This window comes from Atractosteus spatula, chromosome 4, assembly GCF_055471065.1.
Source record: "Atractosteus spatula isolate fAtrSpa1 chromosome 4, fAtrSpa1.hap1, whole genome shotgun sequence".
NCBI lineage: Eukaryota > Metazoa > Chordata > Actinopteri > Semionotiformes > Lepisosteidae > Atractosteus > Atractosteus spatula.
Genome location: NC_142709.1, coordinates 32,482,426 through 32,504,826, shown reverse-complemented (window position 1 = coordinate 32,504,826; position 22,401 = coordinate 32,482,426). Strand labels below are relative to the sequence as shown.

The 22,401-nt window shown below is 41.1% G+C and overlaps 1 protein-coding gene across 18 annotated transcripts in view; it reads left to right on the top strand.

Moving 5' to 3' along the window:
- Positions 1-267: 267 nt before the first annotated feature.
- The window catches only part of caska (calcium/calmodulin dependent serine protein kinase a), a 263,444-nt gene continuing 241,310 nt past the window's right edge, over positions 268-22,401 (top strand). For 17 of the 18 annotated variants that reach the window (XM_088915068.1, XM_088915064.1, XM_088915054.1 and 14 more), the window contains exon 1: positions 270-1,066. In XM_088915068.1, coding sequence (XP_088771194.1) covers positions 1,008-1,066 — 59 coding nt within the window. In that variant the 5' untranslated portion in view covers positions 270-1,007. Of the gene's footprint in view, positions 1,067-22,401 lie in introns of all 18 variants that reach the window. The other variant, XM_088915059.1, reaches the window with a different exon arrangement.

The window sequence follows — 22,401 nt, the reverse complement described above, 5'->3', positions numbered from 1 at the left end:
CGTCACCCGATGGGTATAAGGTGCCCAACGCGTGCGCCGTAGGCTTTCGTTGCTACCTTGGATTGGTGGACAGGGAGCAAGGTTTTATTAAGGAGTCAGGAAACTGCGTCTTGTTTAATAAAAAAGGCGAAAGGTACACCATCTTGGATCCCCGGGCTGCGTTGTGCATTGCAGGATTCCCAGGCTCCCGATGGAGCCACAATGGCGCTCTAGGAGACAGTTTCGTAAGGTTGGGAGGGAGGAGCCTGCCGTTTCTGGAAGCTGGAGCAGCAGAAGCAGAAGCAGCAGCAGCAGCAACGGCGGTGGCGGCGGCGGAGTGGCGGAGTAAGAGAGGAAAACTAGAGCAGCGGCGAACTGGAGAAGAGACTGGGAGATCCATTTTTTTACAGCGCTGGTACACCTGAACACACACGGGGAAAAAAGCGTGTGCATGAAAAGACAGACAATGAGCGTCTTTTAAGAGGAAACCAAGCAAGCACGGCGTGCAAACTAGCTGCACGCCCAGGAGGGTATCGCAATTTGTTGGATTAATCCTGTGCAATATTATTTCAAAGAAATAAATCTATATATAGAGGCATCGCAGCGTGGACTGGGAGAGCTTTAGCTACAGCTACACCGAGGAGCAACGCAGACGCAGGCGTAGGAGAGGCGGAGTGTTTATTTTAAATCGCTTGAAAATCTCAGTTTGCAGCCTCAGAACTGGGGGATTGGGGATTGAAGCCGGGGAGACGAGGAGAAGGTGGGGCCGGAGACCGAGTCAGACAAACGGACTAAAATACGCAGAAATCGCCGGAGTCCGAGCGCCTCTGCTTTTTTTGGGGGGGAAAGGAGTAATTTTCCGCCTATTGGAATTCGGAAAGCTACCGAACGGCGTTTCGCGATTTTCCCAGTCTTTCCCTCCCCCATTCCAAGAACAGCATTACAGAATTGTGATCCTTTGTTTTATTTTTAAATATACCGTTTTGGCTGGGCATATTGGGGGATAATTTCCCCATTCTTGTTGGGCCATGGCCGACGACGACGTGCTGTTTGAAGATGTATACGAGCTCTGCGAGGTGATCGGAAAGTAAGTGCCATGTAAAAATTCAGATTGTACCATGAAATGCAGTGCATTCTGTATTTCTTTTTTAATTACAGACGTTGACGCAAGATGTTCATGGCTTCACGAATTTAATCGTGTGCCTATTTGCAAACTAGGTGTGAGGTTTTTAGGGATGTTCCTGAGCGCACAATTTAGGCTGTTGTAATTGAAAATGACTGTCCTGGTGCACCAGCCGGGTCTATTGGGAGATAATTCACGATTTCAAGAGTTAAAACGAGTGACCGTTTCGCCTGGGGTTGCTCTTATACATTTTAGTTGACTGTTTAAAATGCACTTCGATTAAAAGGTCTTGTTTTGGAGAGACTGCACGTATTCAGAAAAAAAGGCGTTGACAATATTGAGTTACAACATCTGGCAGCAGTAGGTGGGATTTGACACATTCATAATTTCCATTTAAACCTTTGTTTTCAATGTACAAGATTCAGTCAATCTTGTGGTTTTGCAGAAGCATTTTGCTTAATCTGTATAGATTTTGTGCTTAATGTGTGTAACATTTTAAACCCTTTCTAAAATCCTTGTATCTGTAGGCGGCCCTTGATATGGTAATGGACAGCTGTGTGTGAAACATGAATGTTACGCGTAACTCTTAGTGTAAATTCGACCGTATGCAATGGAGCAATTCTCTGCATGCTACTTGCAAAGTGAAAGTGTTTGCTGTTGAAGATAACACTGTGTGTACTTCATCAGTGTTTATTTTGAACTATTGCGGGAACTCATCCGTTGCTTTCTTTATCCGTGTTGTGTAATTACGCTTGGCAAGGGATAAATCCAGACCAAGATTATTCGAAACGGGGATTAAGTTTTAAAGCAGTAGCATACCTTTCAGAACAACGAACAGGATATCTACTTTAGTAAACGCTGTATTACTGTATGGTTTAAGAGATGCCAGTCTTGCATCCGTTTATAAATGAACGCTTCACCTGTGCCGTGAGCGTAATTTTCGCTTACTTTTCATTGACGGGACATTTTTTTTGTGGTAACGGTGATTTTGCAGTGTCTGATTTTCGCTGACAGCTTTCGCTCAGGTGCACGGGTGATCATGTTGTCTTGATTATTAACTTGGGCATAATATGCCTTTTCGTATATTAAGTGAATGGTTTACGCAATCTTACGATTTTTCATCCCAACATACTAAACATTTCCATTCCACCCCCCCTTACGTTATGAATGGGTTGTTGTATTAGTTGACGCACATCTCGGCGTGAAGCGTTACATGTGATTGCATGTGGTCACATGATGGTCGTTAACTTATTCTTCCCCACCAAACAAACATTAAATGAGACTTTCCCTGTAATTGCCTTTTTGCTCAGAGTGCGGATGTGTTTTGAGAATGCAAATGGAAAATTCGTGACCAAAAAGTGTGAAATCACGACAAAAACTTGAAAATGAGCTGCTGTGATCGTGGCACAGGTTTTGCTAAAAGAAAGTGAAAACTATGGAGAGCTTTACTGCTCCGCCCTCTTGAGAGTTTTAACGTATAGCGTGATGAGGTGAACTACGGTCCACATACTGAGTATAGCATGCTGGCCTTCTCCTCCAGCAGACCACAAATCAATACAGGAGTCGGTTTAGTATAGGAATAGCTTGCCCCCAGATTGCAAACCGTCTGTCCTGCACAGGATGTGCTTTGTCTTTTTGAACCAGAATGCAGTGTGCTGTGGCTGATGATTTGGTGCATGTTGTCACGGTGTGTGCTTTCTGATTTGTGGGTACATTTGTTTACTTGAAAGAGGCTGTTCAGATGTACACATAGTTATTAATAACATTAGTGATCAAAGGCCTGACTGTAAACACCAAATGACATTGCCGTGGTGCCTGGTAGTTCACAATTGTGAACAGAAATGAGGTAATCTGAGATTTGCATTGAGGCGTAACGTGTAGCCTATGTAATAAATATTTTTAGTTATGAAGCCACTACTAGCAACTGAAATGAGAAGCATCAGTTAATCAATTTTATTTATAAGGCACCGTTTCACATTTTGAGGTTCACAATTACATAAATGTTTTTAAAAATGTTTCCGTGTGTCCGGACAGTTTCTTATGGACAAAAGCAGAGAATGGCACAGCTGTGGTGTATAGAGGGGGAAAAAAAATGGTCTCCATCGTTTTCAGCCTGGATGAACCAAAGTCTACCCGTCATTAGCATGTAGTAAAACTGAGTGACAAAGCCAAAGTGCTGTTAACCTAATATCTAAAATGCGACAAATCAAAAAGTAAGAGAAGGTTCATACTCCACTCGAGTGATATTGCAAGGCCTTTCACTCTCACAACGTGCCGTTTGTGTGAAAGTCACTAATACTTTGTGATTTTACATGCATTTAATGGGGGATTGTGTGGTGTTCTGGCCTTGTAATGTGACAATAGCTGGTTCAGACTCCAGTGGATCTGCAGGTGTTCCCTTGAACAAGGTGTTGCACCAGCTTGCTCCAAGAAAATACCTAGGCGTATTGAAGTAAATAGAAGCAATTCAGTTCAAAAGCATATAATATTGTATATTGTCAGAGTGACGGTAATGGCCTGTATCCTAACAGCAAAAACGTGAAGCTGGGAATTAGTGAAGAACCTTGAGAAATGATGTCATTTGTTCTTTCAGGTATGATGTATTTCGGCCATGTCGATCAGCGCAGACAAGTCAAGCATTAATTTATTTCCATTAATTTCACCAGCACGATTCTTTGGACATTCATTTATTTCTGTTAATTTCACCTGCACGATTCTTTGGATTTCTAGACTTTTCCGTACTTCGGCTAGGGTGTGAGACAGAATTTTTAACAGCAGTTCAAATATTATTGCCTTTTCTTTTCTCGGAATGACCATGCCCAGATTTCATTAAAACTGTCCTTCAGAAACGGAATGTAAGGAACAGTACTCCCTTTGTTATGGAGAGGACACTAAGGGTTGTTTGCAGAATAAGAAAGCTGGTAGTCATTTGATTCTTTCATATACAAGACTGACACTTCAGCAGCTTCGTAAGTGCTTTTGTCTGAAAAGGTCAGATCATCTCGGCTTTTATTTGGCGATACTAGGCTGTGTCCCATCTGCATGTCGAGAGAAACTCCTCACATGGGATTTTGAACAGATAGATGCACAAACCATAAAACCATTCTCCTGGTTGTGTCCCATAAAGAGCTGCATTAACCTTTGTGAACAAATACCTGCTCCAGGTATTTAAAGTCTTCAAAGGCAAGTCAGTGTAGTGGACATCCTCGAAATGAACTGAGAACAGGAAGTACCCAAAGAGTTGTGGAAGTCTGGGAGAAACTACTCAGCCATGTGGATAAAGCCATAGCTTTGGCTATAAGATCCTTGGGTTGATAGGCCACTATTTAAGAGGCCAGGTGGACCGAACAGCCTCCTCTTATTTCTGACTTGTCTGGTGTACAAACCTAGTAACAGACGTTGCGAGTGTCGTTGAGGATTCAATGAGTATTAAAACTGCACCTTCAAGCTTCACTTTTCATTTGTAACACTGTTCCCCTGAAATATTGGCACACCTCTAAAGTGACTAAATGAGTGTTACGACTTTAACGTTTGAACAGTTTGGTTAATTGTATTTCCTTATTTGCAGCTAATCCAGGGCCCAAAAGCACCTGCCTGTGTTTCGTTTATCTCCTGACGCCGGTGCTGGCATTCTCTCACACACGTCCGCCCTTTGTGAGATTTAAAAAAAAAAGGCAAACGGTGATGTGGAAAATATTAGTTTTGTCTTAATTCCCGTAAGCTGCGCAGCAATTTGCATGATGAAAGATGATGTGATGTAGTTTAAAAGTATAATGGAGCCTGTTTCTTTGTGCCCATTCCCAACAGTATGTAAGCAGTCGTTCAAGCTTGAATTGGCAGTGGTGGGTTGATTTGAAATCATTGCAGCAGGCTGGACTGTGGGAGGGATTGTGTAATCGGCCGACCTGCCAGAAGAGACTCACCAGTGGTCCGTTACTGGAGGGCAGTCCGATTTGTGTAAATGTTTCCATTAGTTGAGGAGTAGTGTATAAAAGTCTTTCATACTGCTCGTTTGCGTGGTTGGGGTTTGGTAGCAGTTTGGGAAAAGCCATAAAGCCTCCTACTCTGCGTGTCATCGTCGTTGTGAGCTTTCATGTGTTCCAATCACGGACCCACCTCATTTAAGATGTAGGGTGTGTCGCAGGCACCCTCAGCACTAGGAGGCTGGGTGCTGCTGATAACTGCTTTTTTGTGTCGATGTATAAAATTAACATGTTACTGATATGGCTCAGTGTGCCCAGCAGTAAGGTGATAGTTTGGTATGTCAAAAAGTAGAATGACACAGGAGGCATCTTAGAAATTTCAAACCAAGCTCTTTCCTTGGTAATTTTTTTGGTGTGGGGGTGGTGTATTTCAAGTTTTTAAAGCATGGCTGTCAGGCAGTGCGGCAGTGTGGAGGGATGGGTAGGATTGCAGGGCCTGTGGATTGAAATCCCAGATGGGATGATTCTGGATTTGTAGCCTTATTGGTTCACCAAAGCCAGTAGAGCAAATGGGTTCAAGAATACACATGTATGAAGATCAACTAGATAACTGAAATCTGTGTAAGATGCTTTTAAAATACCTGTCTAGCCAAATTAAGAGTAATTGACAACTGTAGTCTTTGTCAGTTGCACTTTTCTGGGCTTGCACTATGATGTCTGGGGAAAAATTCTGGAAAAAAAAGAGTGGTGAAGGAAAAACAGTACATCAAGGATAGAGAACGTAAAACTGCAAACGCTGCAAACCCACCCTTCATCTACTGTCAATTCTTTCAGCAAATAAAGAGCGCAGTTCTACGTTTGCAGTTTTTCAGGTGCTGTGCTCATGGTCTTTTAAAACCAACACACAAATGGGAGGACTGAACAGGATGAAATTTACACATTAGCAATAGCATGGGGAAAGATTTATTTTTAAAGCCCTGTGATGATTAAAATCACCAGTGTCTGGTACTCTTGAGGTAGAGAGTTTTGGTTGGAACTTTGACTTACCTCTTTCAGCTTCCAAAGACAAACTGATGGTGAACCGTGGCTTCCACCTGGTGGTGTTAAAACGATGGGTTCATGTGGGTGAAGGTTCATCTGTCAAGGCAAAACGATGCTGCTACTCATTCTTTTTAAATCGCATGGCGTCTCAGAATACGGTGTGAGAAGGGAGTTAAAAGTATCAAATTGTATGCAAAATGTGATGTTTTAAAGCAGACTATTACATTTTCAGGTGGGTAGCTGCGTCAGGATGCGTAGGCTGCAAAGGAACAAGTAATAGGTTTATTCCATGCTGAAAAGAGAAGAAAGAAAACGCAACGTTTTTGGCCGTGGAGCCTTCTTCATTACATTTTCTGTATTGACTCCACTCCCAATACCTCCTATACTTTATAATGGGTGTGTTCTGCAGGTGACAGCTGATCCAGTAGGTTTCTTGTGTGCTGCAGTCTTCTTGTTACAGTTCCCCGGTCTCACAGGAGGTTGATTGACATCAGCTGTTCTGTAGTGTGTCAAGGGTCCTTCGTCTGGCTCTAATGCTTCTTTGCCACTCGCCTACTGGGCAGCGCGGACTGAGTTGGGGTTCCTGCCTGTAGCCCCAGGAACAAGAAGAGAAGCCATGTAAAAATGGCATCCCCCTTTTTTGATTTTTTTTTTTGGCTTTCCTCTCACTGTCCAGCTCGCTTCAAGAGATTTTTGGTGAATGGCGCTGGTTCGAAGGGTTTTAAGTGATGACCCATTTAAGTGGGTTGAATAGTTAGTTGTAGTCATTTTACGGTGTGGTACGTTACCGTTACAAGATTGATCAAAATAGGAACACGTTTACAAGGTGCTTAGATCTTCAAGTACATGATTTAAAGGAAATGAATGATGGGCAGTAGGCAGTTTAATGGTGGAAGGGCACATTTTGTTGCCGTCTTTGTTCATCAGCAAGAATGGCAATATATATAGCCTGACAGTCTACTTCAGAGGCCTATGCTGAAACTGTGGTGCTGTAATTAGATATGATTTGAAGTACAGTCATTTCTGTCAGTTTGATATTAAAAGGTTAATCAATATTTTGTTGACTAATAGTAGGGATGAGGCGTCATTCTCTTTAAAAGCATACAGCCAGCACAAAAGAACTGTTGTCCCTTTTGACTTGTAGTTGGTACAGTAGCTTCCTTTTTCTTCATGGCTCCACCCTAACCTGCAGTTATGTAATTACTAATGGAGCGCAGTCGGCATTCATATTTTACAGTGACAGTTTCTGCTCTTTTCTATCCTATGTGTTTTGACAGATGGCAGTCAATCAGCTGGTTTTATAGTGAGCATAGTCAGGGGAATGTTGGAATAATTAGGTGAATTTAGCAGTCCTTTTGAGAAAGGGACACTACACAAAATCAGATAGGAGAGCCAGGGCTGCGGTCAGAGTTGTGGAAGTTTCTGAATGCGAATGAATGATTTCTTAATGCCAACTTAGGCTGTATTGTGGTAATATAAGTTATGACTGTGGAAAGCACTGTGTTTTTGTACAGTTCTATACACAACAGTAGAAGCTTTGAGTAAATTGGCACCAATTCCTGATTGTGATGGAGATACCCAAGACAGCAGTGTGTGTCCTACACCTTGTTAGTGTTCTACATCTCAGATTGGACAGTCTTGAGTAGGGTGATTTGAACCAGGTGAGTGACTCAGGTGTAGCTTAAGGTGATCTAAGCTGAAGGTGACCATCATTTTCTTTAAAGCCCTCAGCCCTCCAAGCATGAGTGCACTTCAAAGCCTTTTGACCTGGTGGACACCTGTTGTCTCCTTGTATTATTTAATGGGTGCTGGTCTGTTGATTTCCAGAAGATCCTGACATTTTTCTGAACTGCATATTGTTTATAACCATTGCCGTTTTTTAGATGTTGTCCATAAGAAATTGCATGTTCAAAATCTTAATTTTGTTGACTTGTACATTAAATGTTTATCCTACCTGTGCAGCAAATGTAAAGTTTAAGTAGTGTGAAAATGTTGTTGGACAAATTAACCTACACACAATAACGATACATGGTCTTTACCATATTGTGCCATTGGTTACAGCGAGCAACAGCCTGCTCTAGGTTTTTCATTGAAGAAAGTGGCCAGGTAAACACTAGCTCAACTTGCATATTTCCCTTGATCAAATGTTGAAAAGTGCCTTTCCCTTTTTTATGTGGCAAACTCCCATAGAAAGGTTAACCAAAGGCTGACATTAATGCAGTCTTGATGACTGTTAAGTGATACTTTGTGATAAAGCACCCAGTTGTACTTGCGCTGTAGTAGTAGTATTAGTCCTTGATGTGATGCACCTTAGATTAAAATCCAATCAAGATGACTTGCCTTAATTGTCTCTCTTGAGGTTAATCACAAGAAACCGTTTCAAAATTTGCTATCAAACTCCGTATTATCAAAGTGAAAGAAGATTCAGAAAGCAGTCTTCGCACCCTTGGGTTCGTCTGACCGATTGATTGTGGATGGTTTCGAAACATTAAACAACAGGTTTTCTTTCAAAGAATAATGCTGAGGCCTGTCAAAGACAGTAAGTGGGTTTACTGCATCCAGAGCTGCTGTCACAGTCGGCTTTTTAATTCCACATTGTATCTCTGCTCCCTTGTATACACTTTATACTGCATAATCTTATTGCAGAATTAAAAACAAAAAAGGTCTATGAATTAGAGTAGTGGCAGCACACAGGCCTGAGCTGTGACCGTAAAACAGAAATGGATTGTTTCATCTGAAGGGTGAAATTTTTGTGTCGAATCTATTCTACTTGAGTCGTTATTAGGCAGAAGTTTTAAAAAAGTCGTTCTGTCTGTTCAAGAACACTAATCTTTGTCAGAATTTGTGTGTGGAATAATAAGAATGTGTAGTTTGCTTATTCATGCCCCAGCATGGCCCTCTTTCCTTAGGTGTGATGCTGAAAAGCAAAGTTAAGGAAAGTTCATGCATTACTCTGTGATATTAAATATTTATATTGCAAACTCCTGTTATTTCTCAATGTGCTATCCTGATCCATTCTTCAAAGCAGGGGTATAGTAGATTTTGTTTTACGGTCTTTTGATTTTATGTAAAATATTCACTGTGATGTACTTGATATCATGTTGTATTTGAACCATTTCCGACTATAAGCCCAAGTCCTTCTAGGGAGGGGGTGATTAATTCTGTCAGAGTTTATAGCCATCAGAAATTTAGCAGTAGTGGACACTGCCAGAGTGACATTACTTTTCAGGTCACCGCACTCAAAGCTTCATTAAAGATGGATTCCGAAACTGATTGCTCTTTCAGCATGCTTGAAATTTTAACTAGGGCTTTGACTGAGCCTCCTCCAATTTCACTTTCATGTGCTGCAAAGTCCCGTGACGTTTCTGAGTTTGAGCAGGTGGACAAACTATCACTTATTAATAAACTATCCAGTTTTCTTTTTTTTAAACAACCATGTGGAGATTGCTTGTTGAGATTGCAGAGTAGCTAAAGTGGTCATTAGTTGGCAATTGAATTGAGAAGGCAATGCAAAAGTAATTGGAGTGCTTGGGCATACGTCAAAACCTGTGGAGTTTTAAAGGGGAACGGCAGTCCCAATTTCTCAGACTGGTTATTGAATCTCTGTAACAAAGTAAAATATAACTAACAGAATCGTGAAACTTTACAAATGTCAAATTCAGTGAAAAATCATGAGCTTTGTGAAAGTGCTGTATGGTCATCATGTTGTCGCAGGCAGAAGAGAAACGCGAGAGCTAGAGATGGGTAATAAACATGGCCACCGATACTGGTGCCATTGACAAGTTTCTTGATGTGATTCAGCGCGATGTACAGGCTGTGCAGCAGATATTTCCCCCCTAGAAATGCTCAAACAAGATCTGCATGTTGAGGTAACAAGTAGTATTTGTTGGCAAAAGAGTCTCGGAGTCAATTTGTTGAATTCAGTTCAATTGCGCTCATTCAAATCAGCTGTTCAGGCGATATAGGTCCTGCTTAAATTTTTCTTAGGTGTGAATTACCGTAAAATAATGGAAAGCACTCTTGCAAAACATGAAAATTAGTGAGTCTGATTTAGTTGGTTGGTGTGTTCTTTTTTTGCAATACTTAGATGCTTGCTCCTGCTCCACAACTTGTACTTATTGTGATGTACAATTGACTGAATCTTAGTTTTTTACAATAAGTATCTAAACATATTTAATTGTATATTGGCTTCATGAAATAACTATTAAATTAGTGTCATAATTTGCTTGATCTTAAGTGTGTTTACAGTGTAATAGGGCTGCTTTTGCATCACCAGATGTTTTGTTGTCTTGTTCTAAATCACAAACAATAACGGCAATACGGAGCTAAGCATACATTGAACCTTTGTCTCTTTTGTGATGTAAATTTAAGCCTGTACACATTACCATGGCTCGTCAATGCCATTATAACCCTGAAATGTAAAGATAACTTTGCGGTTTTCCTTTTGAATCCAGGAGAGTTTATATTTAAGTCCTATAATACAATAGTAAGACCAGATCTGGAAGAAATCTGTATTCAGTTCTCGTCACCATACCGCAGAAAAGATAGTATAGCCTTGGAGTTCACAGAACAGCAAGAATGATTCCTAGAGTCCGTGGATTTTTCTGTCTTTTCTGCTCTCCTGAGGACAAGTATTGTATGTCCAGTGAGCCCAAAAAGGCTGTAATGTCAGTGTACAGAAAATCTCAAAAGATGCCAGACACAGGCCTCTGTTACTGCACATCACCATCTCCTTTGCTGTAGGTCCAGCCAGCTGCAAATGAAACGACCACCGATGTCCACAGAAAGCAGCATTAACAGTCAGGCCTGTGAGGCTGCACATTTTATGACTGTGTACTTCACTAAAATCAGTTCAGTACAACAGAGCTTCTACTTACTAGTATTGTGTTCTAGAACTCCCCCCCCTTCTGTGGAACTTATTTTTCTGTTCTCAGAAGCTCCCCCAGATGAATGGCTTTCTTGGAGTGCGTTTTTATTTTTTTTCCTATAGAAACTGTGTAGGTTTTTCCATTTCTGCATTAAATTAGATCATGCATTTGCAGTGATGGCTTACTTCACCCAGTACAAACTGTGTAGCCATTGTGGGTCCTCAGGAAAGGGAGAGTTTTTCCTTTTTGTGTCGGGAAAAGATTTTGGTTCTAAACTGGCTTTAATGAAAGGTTTGGAGATGTTTCTTAGTTTAACTTCATTAGGGTGCCTTCTGTGTACATTGTCTGATGTTACATGATACTTAAAGTGCTAATGAGTATATGTTGTTCACAAAAGAAGAATGCAACAATCTTTTTGTCCCCTTAACAGGCCTTAAAGTCCATGTTTGTTTCATCAATGCATGTGTAATGAGCAGAATATTTAATCTTGTTCTTCTATGTATGTGCTTTCATCTCAAGGCTTTCCAACTCTGTGATACACCTTTCATATCTTGTATGTTGGTATGAGAGTGACAAATGCCAATTTGACTGGAAGAAAATCTTTTGACAGCTGTTAAGTTGTGAATGGCCACAGTTCTGCTTTGCATTGCTGATAGTTTTAGTTACTAGTGAAGCACTTTTTCGTAAAGGTATGTAACCTCTTTATATACATGGGCGCTGAGAATAATTTGGGAATTGGGCCTCCCAACACAGGTTGCATAAGTTAAAAAAAAGTGTGCCTGCTGTTTGATTTTAGTTGTATAGTGGCTCTCGTGCTTTGCATAAGAGTATTCCTGTGTTGGTTTATTCTCCATGATTAAAAACCTGCATGGAATGTAGGTTGGTGGGTTTGAAAGTTCAGAATTTTGTTCTGAATCCTCAGAATGTGTCATTTTATTGATCTTGTGACTCATTGCTGGTAGGCTGGGGGAGCACAGAAGAGGATACATGCCTACAATTACTCCCAGATCTCTTCTAGTCCTTTCGGTTTCAAAAGGTGAGTTGGATTTTGCTCACGTTTCTGAATGAACTTGGGTGGCCCAGCTGAATGGCCTTGTTGTGGCGTGGTATTGACCTGGTGGCCTTTTGAGGGAGAATGCGAGGCATCCAGGCAGTAGTAGGTCAAGAGGCTTTCTGGTGGTTAAAGCTGACTATGTTATCATGCTGTGGTGAGGTACATCATCTGCTCCTGACCTTCTGACTGGTATGATAAGCGAGACATAGGGTGTAAATTTGGAACAGCTTACTTACCAGTGGGATCACAAAAATATTTTTGTCTATTTGACAGTTTCTTAAATTTATTCTTAGATCTACTTCCTTTGCTGTTGCAGTACAATAGGAAAATAGTGAACATGTGCACAAGCATTGGACATTTATCTCTACTTTTATCCCTCTGAAAAGTTTGTGTAAATAGGGTGGGTGAATAGAAAGTATTGCAGTCATTGGTCGTTGTTTCTGCAGTCTCTGAGTTGATAGTGTCCTTGGCTTGTTTGTGAATAAAACATTGTCTAGCATATGACTTTATAATGTTCTCGCTAGTATGAAACAAATTGGTCCCGTTTTTTGTAGTTGGGTCACAGGATTGTTTTTTTTTTGGTTTTAATGGGCAGCCAGACTAGTTAAAATACTGGCATGTGTCGTGTGTACCCTTTGGTGGCACCTTGAGAATATAAAAAAAACTAATTACTGGGAAGCCTGGCTGAAATTTCTTAATTTCAACAAGTGACAAGTGTATTATTCATAAGCCACGAGCAAGCCCTCACTGCCAGTGTTTGGATTACTCGTTTTAGCAGCTCTTAGGAGTCGTATCTTTATATTCTAAATGTATTTATTTTTTTGCAAAATGACCTTGACAGATTTTTTAAAGTATTATGTTACTGTGAAACAGCACAAAATCTATCAACCTGCTGTCCTGAGGGGATTCAGTTCCTGAGTGGAATAACGTTTCTCTTGAAGGGGAAAAAAACAACATCCTTGTCTCGGTTTACAGTCTGAGGACCTGGAATTAGCAGTATACAGGCCTGGGGTGATTTCAAGTTTGGGCTGCAAGACCTGCGAAAAATCGACTAAAATACAGAAATGTGTGGCTGAGAGGGGGGAGATCAATGCACAGGGAAAAATTAAATAAATCCAGGCGAAAGGTTTACATTTGTGTTGGTTCCCCAAGGCTAAATGTGTATATATATATATAAAAAACAAATTCCTTGGCTCTTTCCTGTTGTGGAAAATAAGCAGAGAATAATTTGCCTCACTTTGTGACGACACTGCGTGAAGGATTGCAGAGTGCGAAGCGGAAGACGGGTTTATAAAAAAATGATCTGGCTCTTGTGCTGTACATGGCCATCAGAATAATATTGTAGAGATCCGTGAGAGAAGTTGCTGCTGGGAGGGATAAATTATTTGAAAATAAAGCGAGGCGTTTTCACAGTACATGATAGTGAAAAGCACCCAAGCAAAAATCCTTAGTGACTTTATGCATCAGCAGTTTGCCAGTTTCCCAGGTAGTATGGCACAGATCTTGGATAATTATTATCAATGGCAAACTGTTAAGAACATAGATTTTTCACAAATGAATCCACAGGCTCTGTGAATAAACATGCTGCTGTAAAGCTTATGTCCGATGGTCTCGGAAATGAGTTTAAAAGGCTTCAGAGTGTCACCTTTGGTGGAAACAAGGCCTCGTGTTGTTTTTGCCTTTTTCCTCTGCCTTCAGTCCTGCTGCAACTTGAGACCCTTCTCATTGATTAATCTAGATGGCAGGACACTGCTTCCAGGCAAGATAGTTTGCATGCAAGCTGCAGCTTCCTGACTTACCCCTGAAGGAGGCCCTTGTGAAAGGCTGCTAATAGCGATTCAGAGCTAATGAACTGCTTTTGCATGGATAGATTGGTTTTTATTGGAAAGGTTTAATCATCAGTGAATTTTGCACTTGCAGCTGTTCTGTTTGAGGTTTGCACTGCATCCTCTGCATATTACCTGGCTAATTTTTACTGACTGAATTGCAGTTGGCAATTCTGATAACCTTCTTGGAGACTTTCCTTTTTATAATTCTTTTGGGGGGGGTTAGGGCTGTGAAAGGAGAATACCTGCCATTTAATTTAACTACTATAGGTAAAAACACTGCACTGCTAAGTGTATGTGTACTGTTCTACCTTTTTAGTATCGAAATCTACCTTTTTAGTATTTTCAAGCAAATTTTCAAGCCAGCAGCCATATCACTCTGCAACTCACAACTGGCAACCCACTGAAGCTCAGCAGGTGTGAGCCTGGTCAGTACCTGGATGGGAGACCTCCTGGGAAAAACTAAGGTTGCTGCTGGAAGAGGTGTTAGTGGGGCCAGCAGGGGGTGCTCACCCTATGGTCCATGTGGGTCCTAATGCCCCAGTATAGTGATGGGGACACTATACTGTAAACAGGCGCCGTCCTTCAGAAGAGACGTAAAACCGAGGTCCTGACTCTGTGGTCATTAATAATCCCAGGGCATTTCTCGAAAAGAGTAGGGGTGTTACCCCGGTGTCCTGGCCAAATTTCCCATTGGCCCTTACCAATCATGGCCTCCTAATAATCCCCCTCTATGAATTGGCTTCATTACTCTGGTCTCCTCCCCACTTATAGCTGATGTGTGGTGAGTGTACTGGAGCACTATGGCTGCCGTCACATCATCCAGGTGGGGCGGGGTGGTGGTGGAGAGGAGTCCCCATTACCTGTAAAGCGCTTTGAGTGGAGTGTCCAGAAAAACTCTATATAAGTGTAAGCAATTATTATTATTATTATTAAATTGGTCCATTTTGAACCAAGCAGATGGTTTTACATTCGAGCACAACAGGAAAGTAAAACGTTTTTCTAGCATTAGCTCCAATCTGCTTTTGCCACGATTCCTACCTTTTGTGAGGCATCCACACATATCCAAATATTACATTTTCCTTTCGAGTCAGTTTCAAGTCATTGCCACAGAAGGGTAACACATGCTGTAGCCTGATGCAAAAGACAGCTTTTTTTACGTCTCTGCATCTGTGCGAGACGATGAAAACGGGGAGGAAGAAAGTGCACGAAATACACTGGAGACGTAGAACGATAAAAAAGGCAAAAACGTCACTCTTTCAGCCAGTGGGGTAATTTTTTGCCGTTCGTGTTTTGAAATTTGAAAGCAACGTCCCTCACCGCTCAGTTTTCATTTCATTGATAATTTGGCCAGTCACTGCATGGCTGCTTGTCTCGTAGGACTAGATGAAAACTTGACAGTACAGGAGCGAATGGCTTAATGTTGTGCAGCACTGAGGGGTTCGATGCTTTTGAAAACTCTGGGGTGTAAAGTCCCATTTCCAAGCACTGTTCTCAGTCTGAAGCCTTTTCTAAGAGTCTTGTATTAAAGGTTTTGAATTAAACAGCAGAGGGAGCAAACCCCTGAACAGCCGGTTGTGAGCCTAACCGGCCCAGGTTGCCAATTGCTCCAAATGCAACAGCATTTTTAGAACATTTTGTGTGTGAAACCTAAAGTTGTGTAAAGCGACTTGCACTGTATTACCATTTCTCTCTCACTAGTCCCTCCCTCCAGTGGTACAAATTTCACAATCCAATCTTTTTGTGAACTTCAAGAATTTGTGGCATCAGCCTTCCGAAACATTTTCTCTCTCTTCTTTCAAAAGCTGCATGCCACGCTTTAATGGCACTGCTCGCCTCCGAACCAGGGGTTCATTAATTTCCAGGGGTCCAGTGTAGAAACTGCAGCAAATCGAATTCCGAGCTGTTCCGCTTGTCCCATTGCCAGTCTCTTCTTGCTTGAATGATTGGATTCTGAGGATTCTGTGAAGGTTTTAAGGATGAGAGGAGTTGCGAATTAATTGCCCTTCCTGGGATTTGAAATTGCTGGTGCAGTTCTAAGCCATTTTAATGTTTGTTTTATCAGTGGCAGTTCAAGATATTTGTTTTGCAGTGAAAAGGATCACAAGCTGACTCTTACAATGCCAGTAATTTCTCTTGGAGGGATGGAAGAACACACTGACCTAATATCTCATCCAAAACACCCCACCGCTGTGCTCCCTTTACCCAACTGCATAACAGAACCATGGTATTTCTACAGTCAGGCTGCATTTTTCCTCAGTTTTAATTAGATATTGGTCATCCCTTTAAAGATTATTTCCAAAGGGTTTTGGTTTATTGTTGTCCTGTTTGAATTTGATTTTAGTTAATGCAGAGTAAGGTTATTCCTACAGGTTATTTGAAATGGCAAAATACTGTAATTGAAAAGCTCCTTGCAATAAAATAAAGAGGCCAAGTGGACTTGGTAAACAAATGGTAAAAAAAAAAACTAGGTGGCACAAGTGGCAGCTACATGGAAGTGTATTTCAACCAAGAACTGGAGTCACTTTACATAAAGGGTTGTGGGAGTGTGGAACAAACTTTGTAACTTGAGTGTTCTTAAAGGGGAACTGCAATGCTCTTTTTATATTTCGGCGTTAGAAAGAATCAGCATTGAGTGCATTTCAAACCACAATAAAAGTAAAATGTACACAGTAACATGTAAAACCTTCAATTTGCTTCTCAAAATAGATTACATTTCCAGGTATGCGCAGCACCATACTGTGTGATTCAGAACAAGGCAACCATTATAAACAAGCTGGCTTGTGCATACATCTCTTCTAGTCCAACAGAAATATTGCTCTCAACTTTGAGACAGTTTTGCTGACAAATGCTATTTATCTGTTAACTCTGCACGCAGATCATGTCGAAACATTTCTGCGGTGAAATATGTGCTGTGCAACCTGTACTTATTCACTCACACATTACCTTACGTTAGTTATCGCAGTGACTAGCGAGCAGGAAGGGCTACATCACGTCACAGTTCTTGGGAGCTCTCGCCCATAGCGAGACCAGAGGTTTGCGACAACGTGGTGTCTTACGGTAATTTCAGAAAGTTCACAATTTTGTGCTTAATTCAAAATTTGTAATTAAATTTTCTGTTCATTTGCATTTGCCAACATAAACATAGAGCTCGTTTTGCTACTGCGATTTAATAACTCGTCTCAGAAATGGGGACTCCACTTCCCCTGTAAATGTTTGTTTTTAGTTTTTGTCCGAAATATTTGCCCCTAACCCAACGGTCCAAATGGACAGAAGTCTTCCTGTTATGCACAAGCTGCGTGCTGGGGTGTCTTACAGCTCATCGTGGAGTGGAGCTGGAGCTGGAGCTCCGGGGGGCTTTCATGCTTGCGTGAATGAGGAGTAGGATGCTGGGAGCGCAGTTGCTGCAGTTCCTCCCCAGGGGGGGAGATTGACACCAAGTTGTGTGGGCTTTTGCTCTTCAAGGTGCGGGGAGCTCCTTTCACGACTGTGGGGGCTGCTGACGGTGTTGTCTTGCATTTCTCCCTCCTGGAAATCTGCTGGTCTTGTGGGGGCTGCTGCTCTGAGGGGCTGCAGGGTGTGAGTTACAGAGGAAGGGAGAGGGGTGGGGTGTAGCTCTGCCTGCCTGTCAGCCGCATCTCTAGCCAGTGACGCGGGCGGCGTGACTTCAGACGGGGGGGGGGTCTGGGCGATGGAGCTGTGAGGAGCCGAGACCGAACTGGTTCTCCCTCCAGTTATCTGAAGGTCTCATCCCGGCATTGGGTCACTTCTGAGGCTCTTTTCCCTCATGTGACTTTTAGGTGGCATTTGCCTTTTTGGGGTTTTTGATGTGAAAATGAGTTGTTTGCCAGTACATGAAGTCAGGAGACTCTTTAGAATTGGGGAGTCCAGTCCTGGTGTCGGATGACCAGCATCTGCAGGTGTTCAAGGTCTCTTTTAAAGCAGAAGCATTTGGAGAGCTGGGTGAAGCTGTTCAATTTTGTCAGGTTAAGCCAGTAACCAGCTCGTTTAGTTTAAGAGCAGAGTTGTCTATGGTTTTGCACACCATGCTAGGACTGCAGCATCGGGGCTAGATATCCCTGCTTAAGAACATGGCGCTTATACAAGGAAAAGGTATTCGGAAGGGATAGGATGTTAAAATGAACGGTGAAGTACTGTTGAAACGTCACGTCTGTAACATTGTTTTTTCAATGGCTACAAGACATTAAAAGAGGTATTCACTGTGTAAGCATGTCTTGCAATCTCCGCTGTGTACCTGCTCTCTGAAGGTGCCTTAGAGCTCTAAATATTTAATAGCTCATAATGGGGAAATGTCAAAGGTTACCTTGAGCCAAAATAGCAATTCTTGTCTTCCATTCCTGAGATCTGTTCCTGCAAAGTCTGATTGTTCTGCAGATCAGAAGCTATCCAGACTATAGGACACATTAACATTCAGGGAAATTTATCTTATAAAATGTCATAACAGTTGGCATAGATAATAATAAATGAATAAATTCCAGGTGCATAAGTAGAAATTTGACTGAATGGAGACCTGACAGGTCACAGATCTCAGGTGTACAGTTTCTGAAGGTTAAAATACCAATACCTGCAGTTTCTGTATGTTTCTCTTTAAAGCAACAGTAACCCCAAAGCTGATACATGAGTATATCATGTCATTTAATATTTTGTTTTTCCGATGTCTATCTTTTCACTCATATTAGATATGTTTGCACTTGAATCTGAGGAATGCACTTTGTGTGCAAGGAAGACAAAATGATCATTTCACTCCAAAACGTCTTTTGCCCTATCCAAAGGGAGTGAGTATGAGTGTCTAAATTTGATGTTAAATTTTCATTGCCAAGCTATTGCTGAAACTATTGTAGTTGCTACTGCTAATATGATGAAATGTATATTTTAGTAAAAATATACTTTGCAGAGGGGGGTTTTACTTTTCTACCAAATCATAGATAAAATCAATGCTTGCTTTTTAACTCATTGACCACTGGTTTTGGGGTTGAAAGGTCTTGACCTTTCATTTCTTTCAACGGATGAATTGGAATTGACATTAATTGGCCTTTTAAACAAGCAGGTTTTCGTTCCATTAAGATCTTTTAACAATTTTAACATTCACCATGGAATAAAACCATGATCAAGTGCCTTCTTAATTAACAACATATTAAAAGATTGGGATATTATTATCATTATTGGGTTAAGTAAGGAGCTAGGTGCATATGACCTATGGAGCTTAATTTAAGAGTATCGAGGAGCTCTCTTTAGATGTGTGAATTTTATAATTATTATTCTTTTATTGGCGAAATCATTATCATTACCCTCATTTTGGAAATATTCATTGCAAGCATTCTGCTTGCATTTTAGGAAAAGAAACATGCTTTTGCCAACTTCCTGTGCACATAAATGTGGACGGGAGGGAGGTGCTGTGATTGACAGGCACAGCAGCAAACAAAATTGCAAATTAACCTTGGGCACTGATAATTGACAGGCTTAGAAACAAAGGAGAGCGTTGGTCACAGTCAGATCTAGTCTTGGGCACAGGAGAGGAGCATAAGTATTAAAAAAAAAAATCTTACAAAATCTAACAAAACTTGTTAGAGCTTATTTTGTGCTTTGTATGGCAGAGAAGATAAATGCAATAAATGGTTTTACTGACAGTTATAGTATAGGTTTATTCTATGCTGAAAAGAGAAGAAAGTAAACACAACGTTTCAACTGTGGAGCCTTCTTCAGGTGTAAGGAGGCTCCACAGCCGAAACATGTTTTCTTTCTTCTCTTTTCAGCATGGAATAAACCTATTACTTGTTCCTAAATATAAGGCTCTGAGGTTTTTATGATTAATGTAAGACTAAGGAACTTTCTTATTTTTCTTTTGTAGAAATGTCTGTGTGCAAAATGTCAGGACAAGCATCACACTTGCATTTTCACACGTTCCTGCTTATTAAGAAAGACCTTTTGAAGATGATGTTCTGAAGTATCACCATCACCATTACGATATCACATTTTAACCCCACACGATGAGAGCATATTCAATCTGAGCTCCAGGGATGGTTTACTAGGACAGCTTAACTGGTAGCTTCCTTTAACCTAAGCCCAGGGTACCATTAAAAGTATCAAATATTCCTTAGAAATGATTAAATGCATTGCAACTGGGTGTGTTTTTCAGCTTTTCAGACGTCTTCTCAGTTTAACAATTCTTCAGAAGCACTCTTTTGAAATCATGGTTTTAGTTTGTTCATATTAAGTCAGTTTTTTTTCCGCAAAGACATTCAAGATGAGGACGGTATTTCTCAGTCACCCCTTTAAAAAAACGGGCTAGACTGGTTGTAAAATTTTTGTAGTGTTTGCAATCTCCATTATTTGCTTTCCCCCTCTAATAAGGATCTTGCCTCTTTGTAGGGGTGTGCACGGAGTGGGAGGTCATTGCAGTGAACACTGTGCTCTCGACTGCCATGGAATTGATTAGTGCTATCACCTTGGGGCCATTTTTTGAAGAAAACTGCAGTGTTTTGACATTGGGGAAAAATTATACGCCGCTCTCTTTGGGACACACCAGCACTATGAATAAAGCTCAGGACTTGATGAAGCTATAGCCAGATGCCCATCCTAGGCCCCTCTAATGAGAGGAGAGTGGAGATGCAGGTTGAATAAGAAGATTATGAAAACAGGCAATGGAGAATGTGCATTTAAAAATAGCAAGTGTGGGCAGCAAGAAATGCCTAGTTTGTATGTGAAGGCTTTTCCTTGGTTTACTTATTATAATTTCTTTGACTTGTGAGGCAGTCCTTTTCTTTATCTCCATTTAGATTTGCATGATTGGAAATGCTCGTCTGCGCCATTAGAATGGCTAAGTCAAGATAGGCACACTGCTGAGGACATGGAGGTTACAAAAATGTTTCTTGAAAGAAGCCAGGCTATCAGCCTCATGGACATGGCTTGGTAGTTTGTTCCACCCTCCTACAGTACTTTGAATAAGGACGTGCCTCCTTTTCTGAATTTTAAGTACTCCTCCCTCTAGTTTCCACTTGTTTCCCCCGATACGTGTTGCGCCCCTAAAGTACTGTGATTATTTTGAATGCCTGTATCGGATCCACCTTGCGGTCTTCTCTGTCCTGCCTACGAATATACCTTGTTGCTCTTTCTGCTCATTCCCGAGAGCTATAGCTTGTTTTGTGGCTCGGTAAAATTCTAGATAAGGTCTTAGGAAATGCATCATTCAACTTTAACACCAGGATTCTTGATTTAAGCCCTGCTCTTTCAGTATCTATCCAAACTTGGCTTGCATTGTTTGCCGTGATGACGTGGTGCTTTCCGAGACCTCAGATACTCTGTTCTTGTGAAAGCAAATTGTAATAATCTACTTAAAATGCATGGATCAACCCAAACATCGGCTCCCACATACACCACTTAATTACAATTTGTGTGTTCATAGAATCCTGCTTTTTTTCATTTTAACAATCTTCTGCTGTATCAAACATTTAAGCTTGATCTTAAAATTCCATGAATGGGCACAACCTACGTCCCCAGTGTGAGGGTTTGTGGTGTGGATGTGTGAATTGTTGTAGTGCCGATTAGTTTGTCATGGCCGTTTTGTGGCTGTTAGCTATTTTAGCTATTGTTTCAGCCAGCCAACTAACATTTTGGTCTGTATTTTTGCTCCAATAAGCAGAAGGTATCATTGGTTTTAAGTAGCGTCTTGAAATCATGTGAAATCATTCTCACTTACCTGTTTTTAACTTGCATAAGCCTCACTTGGATATACGTTTTAATATGCTTTTTTTTTATCCAGTATGCTTTATTTGGTTATGTTTGATCAGAGATGTAGTCAGGGCAGCCTTGAATGTGTTGCACCGTGCTCTGTAGTTGCTGGGTGGTGCAGAACGGTTGAAATGGTAGAGCAGTTCCACAGTGCCGTTCTTTTTCAGAGTGGGTGCCGCACTTTTGTTTACTGTGGGTGAGTCACTGAGCTTATGGGAGAGTCTGAAGTTTCTTTAATTTAAGCAGCTTCATTCAGAAATGTTATGCGTAAGCTGCAGTCTCATGTAACCTGACTACCATCCTGAACTATATCTTTATTTTTAACCTGATGGCTGGCTGCTGTTCTTTTAATTGATCCACTAATAACAGGATGAGTCCTAGACCTTGTTCCGAACTCATTTTTGAGCTGGTTGTAGCCACCACAAAATCATTTTATATCGGAAGAACCGGAAAAAAATGCCCTAGAGAAGAGGTTATTAGAAGTGAATTGATCCAAGGATCTCACCCTGATATTTTTCAAGAAATGGCTGGATATAGTCATCAACATAACTTCTCCACTTTGATTGATATATGTAGATGGATATATTTAACTTTTGGTCACCGGTTTCTTCCCATCTGTTTCAAGTTCAGGTTTGTTTATTGATCCATTAAAGGCTCCTTTGCTTCCAGTGCTACGGATTCTCCAGTATTCAGCCTGCGATTACAATGCTCTTTCAACGGGAAGAAACGTTTCAAATCGATAAGTGGTTTTCATGCTTAGAAGGTGGCTCAGCCATTGGTTGTGTGTTGTTTCCACAGAGATGGAGATGAGACAGGACTTCCTCAACTCAATTGGAAT